The sequence below is a fragment of the Orycteropus afer genome, unplaced genomic scaffold (genome assembly GCF_000298275.1).
Source record: "Orycteropus afer afer isolate SDZICR_OR568_19922 unplaced genomic scaffold, OryAfe1.0 scaffold00021, whole genome shotgun sequence".
Taxonomy (NCBI): Eukaryota; Metazoa; Chordata; class Mammalia; order Tubulidentata; family Orycteropodidae; genus Orycteropus; species Orycteropus afer.
This window is the reverse complement of record NW_006921608.1, coordinates 16,470,614-16,481,713: the sequence shown is the minus strand read 5'-3', so window position 1 is coordinate 16,481,713 and position 11,100 is coordinate 16,470,614. Positions and strand designations below refer to the sequence as shown.

Here is an 11,100-nt window from a genome sequence, read left to right as displayed (position 1 = left end):
ATGGGCTCAAGTATAGCAGGGATTGTGGGGCTGGCGCGGGATCGGGCAGTGTTTCGTTCTGCTGTGCATGGGGTCGCTATGAGTCAGAAACGACTCGACGGAACTTAACAACAACAACAACAACTTACTAGTGATCCCAATCTGGACAGTTTTGATAACCCCTATAAAAATTCTAGGGGAAGTGATAGATATTAGAGAATACGATGCTCTGTAGAACATACGTATTTATCCTTTTAGAGATTGCCCAAGCTCCACTCATTTCTCAGAAAACTGCCTATCTGGACAACATTTTTTAGACACCCAGAATAGTCATTCATTCATTCATTTATTCATTTGACAAGTACTGTTGACTGCCTCTTGGCTACACCTTGGGGATACACTAATGAACCAAGATCCTTGCCCTCAGGTAACTTCCAACCTAGGGATTTTACCCAGGCAAAACATCGCCTTTTTTTTTTTTTTTTTTATCAATCTCTCTTCAACTCTTTCCAGTCGTCCCCTTCCCTTCTTTGTCCATATCTCATTCATAGGACAGCTGACTATTGCCTCTTCTGGTAAAGTCCAAAGTCCACTTTCCTTAGGGAAGCAATCCTATGACAGTCATCTGTGTATACAGATTGGTTCCTGGCTAGGTTGACTGTATGGTTTATTGTTCAAATCAGGAAATTTTTGTGAGACAAAGGAGGCATTACTAATAATCACCCCACGGTGATTGATGTAAACTGGGACTACCCCTGCCAACAGGGATGTGTGGTCACTGTCTTCCTCAGTTTCTGTCTCAATAACTGTTTGTTGAATAAATATATTTTGCTCCCTGAAAGAGCACCTTTACTGAAATATGACTTAATGTTTTCCTTTTTGCTTTAATTGAGGATCAATATGTAGGAAATAGTGTTTGGAAAAGAAAGTGTTTCTGCTTCTTCGTAAAACAGTTATTGAAGACTATGTCCATTATTTTGTTCAATGTTCCTTGTATAATAATTCCTCTTAGAATTGAAGGCTGGAAAAATAGTTATTTTTTTTCAAGGAGCTTGTGGTAGCTTTCTTTTCCCAGATAATGAGTGCTCAGTAATACATCAATCTTCCCTTTTCCTTTGCATCCACAAGCTAGAGCGAAATTATATCCTCAAGTTGCTATTGGGATATTATGTCAGATTTTCCTGGTTATGACTCTGCCTCCTCAAACATTTATTGAATACCTACTTTGTGTGCTGAACTCTGCTGTTGAAGCTAGAAGCACGGCAGAGATCCGTACACACTTGTTCCCTGCCTTCATGGCATTTTCTTGGTTCGTGATAGTTTACCTACTGTTTTAATGTGGTATTTGGATCTCTTCTTGTAGGAAGCCTTGAATTCTCTCAGGAGCAAGGCAGGTATAGAAAACAAATGGAATAAAGTTCAACAGCACAGCGTATTAGATAGTGGTATGGTGTGTTAGAGCATGAAGCCACTGAGGACACCAAGAGCCTTGCAGCTCACATTTGAGTGATACTATTTTTCATGATGTTTCAAAGCCATACTGTGCTTCTGGGAGAGAAAACAGAAAGGTGTGCTTCAGAAAGTAGAATTATTTCTAAAGCTGTGTTTAGCAGCTTTACTAATATTTGTAAAGAGAAGCTTGATCAGATGAAGTAAATGGGACAATAGCACAATTCAGGAATGCTGTAGGTACTTGACTGTAGGTTATAGAGAAAGGAGAATTAATGAACTGGGTTTTAATATGATATACCTTGCTGTTATGTGCTGTTGAGTTGGACCCGACTCATAGTGACCCCTCCTTGGGTTTCTGAGGCAGTATCACTACGGAAGTAGATTGCCCCATCTTCCTTCCGAGGAGTGGCTGGTGGGTTTGAACCGCCAGCCTTCTGGTTAGCAGTCAAATACCTTAGGCATCCTCAAGAAGGGCTTTGGAAGTTAACCATGAATCACTTCCATCTGGTAAAACAGCACCACCGTAAACAAGAAACATCTTTATGTTTATTTAGCATATCACAATGTCAAAGAAAGAGTCAACTGAAGAAAGATTCCTCACTCAGGCAATTTACTCTTAACATTGTAAGCCTGGGAAAGGACAGGAGTGTGGTGGGCATAAAAGGAAAGAATGATGGGGGAAAAACCTGGGAGGGAGGGGAGAGAGAGAGGGAATGATAAGGATGAGAAGTCGGCTTTCACCAAGCCAGTGGTGTTGGCGTTTATCTTCTAAAATCGCACATTGATATGCGTATGAAGCAAGCAACACAGAACACTTGTGTTAAAGTACTGGTTGCTGTTGAGTCGATTGTGACTCCGGTTGACCCCATGTATGTCAGAGTAGAAGTGTGCTCCGTAGGATTCTCAATGGCTGATTCTTTGGAAACAGATCACCAGGCCATTCTTTCAAGGAACTGTTGGGTGGACTCCAACTCTTCAGTTGGCAGCCAAATGCATTAACCATTTGAACCATCCAAGGACTCCATCAATGTATTAAAGGAATCAAAATTTGATCATGAGCACTTGAGTCCCACTGATTTTATTATGTTCCTCAAAATGTAGGAGTAAAATTATAAACTGAGATACACATTAACTTGCCATGTGAGCTTTCTTAAGTCTGTCCACAAAATACACTGGGTATTGTTTTGTCTTTTTCTTTTTTTTTCCTCCCTAAAAGAAATGTGGTAGCATAGTGGCTAAGACACTTGCCTGCTAACCAGACGGCTGGCGCCACTCCTCAGAAGGAAGGTTGGGAAATCCTACTTCCATAGTGATACTGCCTCAGTAACCCAAGGAGGGGTCACTATGAGTCGGGTTTGACTCGACAGTACATAACAACAACAACAACAAGAGAAATGTGAATGCAGTCATATTTCCTAGATCATGTATACGTCCTTTAGCCTGTGTTTATGCTATCTTTTCTACAGCTTTCTGGTTCACCATTGTTACCATAGCAACATTTTAGAGAAATGATGTGTTTTCAGTGTGTTTAAGGGCCATCTACGGACTTCAACCAGCACAAGAGAAGAAGCCACTGAGATCGAGAGCACCTCAAATGACATTGTAAATTGGATTGCCTGAAAACATAGGCTTGCCTCACAGAATGATAGGGCTGGAAAGGGACCTCCAGAAGCCATTTATTCTGTTCCCCTGTCTCCAGGCAGATTGGTGGCAAACCACAATAGGTGTCTGCAGTTTTAGTGCTAATGTAACTTACCTGAGACTGCCCATTTCCCCAAGCTGCAGCCAGTTTAGCTGTCAAATAAAAATAACTTATAGTACTCCACCTTGTCATCAGCCCTTTCCTGGCTCTCCCATGAGTCCCTGAGACTGTTCAAAACAGAATGCTGGAGACTGTCAGAAATAAAAATCTGAGCTTTGGGATAGACCTGACTAGAAAGTAAAGCCTCTTTTGGCTTTACACAATAGGGAGAAACCTCTCCCTGTTTGAGCTCTGTGAAGGATCTCCACCCTCCTCCCACCCCTTGGCCTGGGAATTCCAGGGTCACTGCCACAACTGGAAAAGATGATTGCAGCGACTCAGCACACATGTCATAAGACAATTTGCTTTTGAGAACTTCTTTAAGCCTACCACCTGACTAAACAGAATCCCCACCATCATCTGTAAAACGTTAACATCTACTAGGGCAAGAAAGTGGTTCTGATTGCTCTGTATCGGGGTAGACTTCACCTCTTTGAAGACTGAATTGAGGGGGTGACATGGGTAATTGAAATAATTAGGAGTCTCCTTTCTCTTCATTTGATTTTGGGATTTCAGTGTTACTTTATGTCAAAACCAAAGGTGTGTCACCTTGGTTATTTAAAATATAAAAATTTTAAAACAAAGAAGAAGCTGCCAAATTTAAGGAGAGAGTGTATATTGTTGAATTTGGCTGTATTTCTAAACAAAAATTACCTTATTCTTACTTCATAAAAGCAAAGCATACAAACATCATCCTTGTGTTTATGTTAGGAAGAATTTATAACAAACGACATGTATTTTCAACACTTTTCTTCTTTTTAATCTTGCATTGCCCACAAAGAATGCTAATGGTTACCAAACTGTTCGTAGGCAGAATGAGCTGACCCTCTAAAAGGAAAAGAAAAAAAAGGAAGAAATGTTACAAGATGTGATTGGAACACAAGACCAAATTATGAACATTTGGCCAGGAGCAGATACAAATTAATCCCGTTCTCCCAACCTGGGAGGCTACTAGGGAGCATTTCCCTAATGGTCTTCATTCCATTGCATACATTACATGGCAGTGAAGGAAGTTTCATTAGACCTGACTTTTAATAAAGAGAGGGTTTATTAAGAGAGGAAAGTGTGTGTGTGTGTGGGGGGGGGAGTTACAGATCATATCTGAGCTTCTCATTGCACTGCCTCTTCATCTGTGTGTCTCAATCAGTGGTGATTATCACAGCAACAAAGTCCTCAGCCTCTGGAAGCACATTGCCGTATCTTAAGATGTGCTACAGCACTGAGTGGACCAAGTGACTCTGCTGTCACCAGCTATAATCAGCTTCTCAGATCTACACTGAGTACACCCCCCCAATGACTCATTACATAGTAAGGACCATGAATGCTTGTGAGAACACATTTTTTTTTTTTTTAAATTGTGATTTGGGTGAAAGTTTACAGAGCAAATTCACTTTCCATACAGCAGCTCACATACACTTTGTCTTATGACATTGACTATGATTTACCACAATGCAACAGCTCCCCTCCCACTTCCTCCCCACAGTTACCTCTTCTCTGTATCCTTCCCTCCATGCACTCTTGCCCCCGGAGCTGTCTCCCTGTGCATACACAGCCCTTCTATTCTCCCATGATTGTTCTCTCCAACGAGTGTATCTACCTAGTATAAATGTTCACCTCATATGCCTGACAACACATTCTTAAGAAGTACTGGTTTGAATAGCCCAGTTCTGCTTGATCATTCCTATTTCTTTATGCAGTGACATTTTGTTCACTCAACTCCTTTACCATGTGCTAAGAATTAGATAGTGATCGTAACTGAGGAGAAAAGTAGTATCTTGGACAGTGGGTGGTTGGTTTTCTTAGTTCTTTATTGAAAATATCTGGAGATGTTTATATAAAAACAGGGGGAAAAAAGAATGCTATCATCATGTTAATAGCAGCTAATATAATTCTATATGAATAGAAATCAAACATTTCTTTACCTAAGCCAGAATTCTGCTTTACTGATATCTGCATATCCTGTCTAATTTGGCTTGAAAAGATGTTTTATTATTTTAGGCTATTTATTCCTAGTTGGAAGAATACTGTAGAGCCAGTTTGTTGGTTTGTTTTTCTCTTCCTTTCTTAATCAAATTGTTTTTATTAGCAAGGACAATGAATTCTAAGTAGACCTTGTGTTATATTGTGGAAAGTAATTTTTTAAGTCTATACATCTGTTCCACTACAGTCTCTCTATTTTTTGAATCAAAGTGAGGACTTGTGCCTGACGTTGGAGGAGTCTTTCTGGAGACAGGGTACTGTAGGGGTTGGGAGCACAGGCTGGGGGAGGCAGACCTCTGGGGTTTGAATTCTGGCTACACCACTTATTAGCTAAATAACCTTGGGAAAGTTAGCTAACTTTATTAAACCTCAGTTGCTTCATCTTTGAAGTGAGAGCTTTGATAACACTTATAGAATGTTTTTGAATATTCCATGGGATAAGCTGTAAAGAAAGCATTTTGCACAGTGTCTGGCCTATAAGAAGCACCCCCAAAATTCTACCTCTCATTGTTATAACAGGATGCTTTATATGAGGACGATCCTTGAAAACTTGAGAGGTATTGATGTCTAGTGCTAAGAGCAGTAACAACAGGGGTGCTGTGTTTAGCAGCATGTCTAACAGCTCCTTGATGTGGGTATCACTGTCATCCCCATTTGATGGAGACAGAAACTGTGAGTTACACAGACTGCCCAAAGGCACACAGCTAGTAACTGGTTAATTGAACAAGCCCACTCTGTATAATTCCAAAACCCATACCTACTCTCTCTCTCTACTCTACTGGCTCTCACATATAAAGCCTACCACACTTTTGAATGCTCCTTTATTTAAATTAGTTTCTACATTCCTATCAACATTCTGTGACATTGCACAGGGGCACTTGCAAACTGTAGAGTCCCCTGTCCCTAAGATACCTGTTCATTTGCAGTTGGAGAGGGCCAGGAAACTGTGAATGAATATTTTGTTTAGAGGTCTGTTGAGTTGAATTTATAAAATCACTTTCACGTTGGTCTACAAAGGTCTTTTCTTTGAAGGAGCTCAAAACTTCATGTGCACAGGCTCCTTATGTGAGTTTTTGAAAAGAGCATTTGTCCCAACCTACAGATGGAGAAGCCAAGGGCCAAGGTGACATGACTTGGAAACAGAGGGAGATCCAGTCATTGCCCTCAGTAGTCCAGTGTGTTATTTGCTGAGTTGGAAATAGACCAAGTAGGTCCAGGGCTGTGTCCATCCTACCAGACTGCTCATTAGTGTTAGCTCAGGCAGCCACACTGCTAAATAGCTCCACATCTAACCTAAAGAGTGCATAGTTAGGAGCATTGCCTAATTGTCTTGTTGGAAAGACAAGATCTACCTGCAACATAGGAACCCTTACATTCAAGATTACTCAATTCTGTGTCCATTTTCAAGATCTATTGAGATTGTATTTTCTCCTTTCTATAGAAGAGGGAGAGTTCAGGGGTAGGGAGCTGGAATAGGAAGCAGAGCACACAAGGATAAAGAGGGTAGGACAGCCAAATTACATGTCAACCTGCTGACCTAGCATCAATGCACTAGGTAAACGAGCCTTGAATATAGCACATTAATGCAAATACTTTGCATGTTATTAACTCTAATGATGCTAGCACCATGCAGTAGCCACAGGTGAAAGCTGCAGTGGTACTTTTTATTATAAACACCTTGGGTCTTTCTCTGAAAATCACCATGAAGACGGAAATGCCTTAAAAGTGGGAGGGGAAATATGAGCAGACTTCTACTTTACTAACCTTCTCATCGTTAAGAATCAAAAAAAAAAAAAAAAAATGGTGCTGTTTCCCAGGACCACAGCGTTCAGTCCTACAAATGCTGGGAACACCTGCCTTTAGAACGGCAGCTGCTCCTGCCCTGTGACAACAGTGGGCTTCCACAGCCATTGGATAGGAAATCACTGTAAAATGGAATCCGTTTTAGGGGGGAAAATTATTTTTGTGCAATGCTCAAATAGTTATGTACGTGAAAAATCATTCTAATTCAGGACAAGTATTACTTACCACTTCAGTGCCACACTAATAATGGAAAGCATAAGATTTCAGACAGCACTCTACTGTTTGCCAACTGTGTGATTTTTAGCACATCACTTGACCTCTCTGATCCAGTTCCTTTTCTGTGAAACCACATCCTTTGTCTACTTTATGGGGATGTCAAAGAAGGTCGAAGGAGATTGGAAATAGGAATGCTCTCTGGGAGCACTATACAAATGTTATTGATTTTTACTAGATAAATAATGAGGAATGAGCGGCAGTGCCGGTCCAAGGATATCATAGGAATAACTCAACCTTGGGGGTGGTTGGTCATTCTTGAACAAGTGGTTGGCTCCTGGCAAACAGATGACCTTGCCAGCCTAAAGGGCATTAACCTTGTAAGTTCAGCCATGCAGCCAGCAAATGCCTTACATTCTAAGCTCTCGCAGTGACAATGTTGGCTACATGTATCATTGTGTGCTTTCTTACCAGACTTCATTTAGAAAGAGTTTACAAACTAGTGGCCTGGCAAAATTGCCTGGGATGAGAGTGCTGTGGTTTTACACCAGGGAGAGCAGTATTTCATGTCTTGTTCTCTTACATCCCTCCCTGGAGATTCAACAGATGGAACAACAAAATCAGAAACCCAAAACAAACCTGTCAGTTTGATGCCTTTAAGCTTCAGCAGAACTCACAATTAAAATACAATAGAATGTCTCTTTAGAGGGAAAGGTGCAGAGAAGCAGGTCCATAGAGCATACTTCTTTTCTCTGACGGTGAGTAACACTATCAGATCTCCTGCCATAGAGGAGGAACTGAATACTGCTACATGGTTGACATTTAAGAAAAATGGTTGAAATAATGTTATTGTTACTAGAAATAATTGAGCAACTTTAATATGGTGCATTCTGTTTCCCTTCATTATATTTTTTGAGTCTTTCCAAATCAACTCTTGAGTTTGGCAAATCCTGGGATGAGTAATTGTGCATCTCCGAAGGGTTAGGTAATGTACAGACCAGACCCTAAGTCAGGCAGAGCAACATATGTTTTGGCAACAACTTGTGAGAGAGTAAGTATTTGGTTATGAGTGTTGTTGTTTAATAGTTCCCAAGGAGAAAGCAAAGAAGCTAGCCACTGTCAACCAAACACTTTTCTCTTTTGTTCAGGCAAATGTTTCTAACTACAGCCTGGTGATGGAGTCAGACTTGGGAACCTTCTTCCCTTCTGGGCTGCAGTTCACTGGCAGTGACAAGGCCAGGGCCATAATGGAGGAGATCATGCACCTGCTGCAGCCCATCAACGTCACACAAGTCTTCAGGTGCGGGGAAGGCACAGACATTAATTACTGGATCCAAGCTGGAGTGCCCGGTAAGATCAAACGATGAAGTTGTGTAAGAGTGAGATTCCTAATATACTGCCATCAATTTAAAATAAAATATCTATGCTAACATCACACAGTGGACACTGATAGGCCAATTATACCCTCAGCTTTTATCTATAAGGTATCATTTGATGACTTCCAAAATTGGAATAACAATACTTCATGTATGTTCACCTAAAGGAGATCTGGTGGCATAGTGGGTAAGGCATTGGCTGCTAACCAGAAAGTCGGCAGTTCAAGCCCACCAGCTGCTCCCTGGGAGGTAGATGTGAAGCAATCTACTTCCATAAAGATTTACAGCCTTGGAAACCCGATGGTGGTTGCTATGAGTCAGAATAGACTCTACAGCAGTGGGTTTGGTTTTTGGTGTATGTTCACCTATTTATCTTCCCTTTCTAAATTCTAAGCTTCTCACTCCTGGCAATTCTGATTAATGACTCTAGTATTGGGCCAGGAATATGTTCTTTTAAAATACCACCACTACTACTACTACTAATAACAGTACCCTTGGTGATTTTGGCACAAGTGGTTTCTCAAAATTTGAGAAATCCAGTGGCCCGCAATTATTACTACTGATGTCCTTCTGGTTCCAGCCTTTTGCTAGGAAGTCACTGACCCAAATAACTCCCTAACCAAATGTTTTGGTAACTCAAAATTTATCATTAGAAAATGTTTCCCTTCAGGGTGAGGTATTTCTTACGGATTATTTTTTCCCCTTAATGCAAAGACCTCTGAAAGAGATTGGACATAAACTAATTTACCCTGATCAATGGTTTATCAGGACAATATTTTTAAGAGAAGCCCTAAGAGTCTAGGGGCAGGGATGAAATCGTAGAATGGAAGTAGACCTGGGGTGCTGACAGGGATAGAAGGTGAAACAATCTTAAAGAAGATAAGCATACTACTTCACAAATTTTCCTAAGATTGGCCATGAAGAAGGGTTATTAATGATAGTAAGAGTCTGTGACTCAAAGTTGTTCCCTCAACACCACTGTATCTATAATAAAAGAAATGCATCTGCAGGTTGTATTGTATTTGTATTATACAAACAATAATGCCAGCTTTGGAATAACTTTAATAATCCTATTTCTAGAGTCATTTTTATGACCATAAAACATTTCATAGGTATGTATAAAAAAGTGTCTTTCTAGATTTACCCCATTACAGCTTTTTTTTTTTCAGCCTACGAAGTAGAGTTTATCAACAACATACTACATGGATTTAAGATTTTTTTACAAGTTTATTGTTGGGAAACTATAGATTTTTAAAGTGTATTTTACGCTTTGTTGTTGTTGTTATATGCCATTGAGTTGGACCTGACTCATAGCGACCCCTCCTGGTGTTTCCGAGGCGGTATCACTATGGAAGTAGATTGCCCAACCTTCCTTCCGAGGAGTGGCTGGTGGGTTTGAACCGCCAGCCTTCTGGCTTTAGGTTTTCAATAATATTTGATAACTAAAAATAGAAGGACTTTTATTATTCTAATATTCTTCTTCTTTTATTATTCTAGTATAAGGGCCCAGATTCCCCATCTGGTCTATGTATATTTTAACCATAGTTTGAAATTATCTTAAAGCAACATTACCATCAACGGTACAAAACATCATCTGGACGAATCCAAGACTTTCTATATAATGTCATTGATAAACATGATCAAGGTTTGGGGGAGTGGGGAGTTTGCCCTTTAAGTTGTATGAATCATTTGTTTGATTCCTGAGCCTTAAATTTTTCCTGAGCCTTAAATTTTTTAACAAGGATCTTCTAAATTTTTATGTTGTATTAGTCCACTAGTGTAAGAAAGGTTTACATAATGGAAGGAAACTTTCTTTGTTGGTTACCAAGGATGGGAGGGAAAATTCTAGACAGATAAGAAACAAGTATTGATTTGGGTGAAAGGAAAGGCAATATATCAAAAGCGTGTGACTAGCACAATATCAATAAAGAAAGGAAGACACGTAGAGGTACACAAGAGGTACAGACAACAAGATAAACGCTTTTACACACACAATATTGTATTATCAGTAGTAACAAATATTAATGTACGGGTAGATAGATAGGTAAAAATTCACTGTGGTAAAGTCAATTCTGATTCATAGCAACCCCTCCCGTGGGTTTCTGAGGCAGGAGCTCTGGTAGCATAGTGCCTAAGGCACTTGACTGCTAATCAGAAGGCTGGTGTTTCAAACCCCCCAGCCACTCCTTGAAAGGAAGTTGAGGCAATCTACTTCTGTAGTGATACTGACTCAGAAACCCAAGGAAGGGTCGCTATGAGTCGGGTCCGACTTGACGGCACATACAACAACAACAATCTCTACGGAAGTAGATTGCCCAAATGCCTAGACCACCAGAGCTCCCAAATAGGTAGGTAGACAGGCTGAATGATCAGGTATGTCTAGGCAAAAGGGAATATAACATGGTTGGGCAATCCTACTTCCGTAGTGATACTGCCTCGGAAACCCAAGGAGGGGTCGCTATGAGTCGGGGCTGACTCAACGGCACATAACAACAA

At 40.4% G+C, this 11,100-nt stretch overlaps 1 protein-coding gene across 1 annotated transcript in view; it reads left to right on the top strand.

Annotated features, from left to right (window-relative positions):
* The window catches only part of CPQ (carboxypeptidase Q), a 554,741-nt gene that overhangs the window by 434,814 nt on the left and 108,827 nt on the right, over positions 1–11,100 (top strand). The window contains exon 6 of the mRNA XM_007934848.2: positions 8,377–8,578. Within this exon, the coding sequence (XP_007933039.2) occupies positions 8,377–8,578 (202 nt within the window). The remainder of the gene's footprint in view (positions 1–8,376; positions 8,579–11,100) is intronic.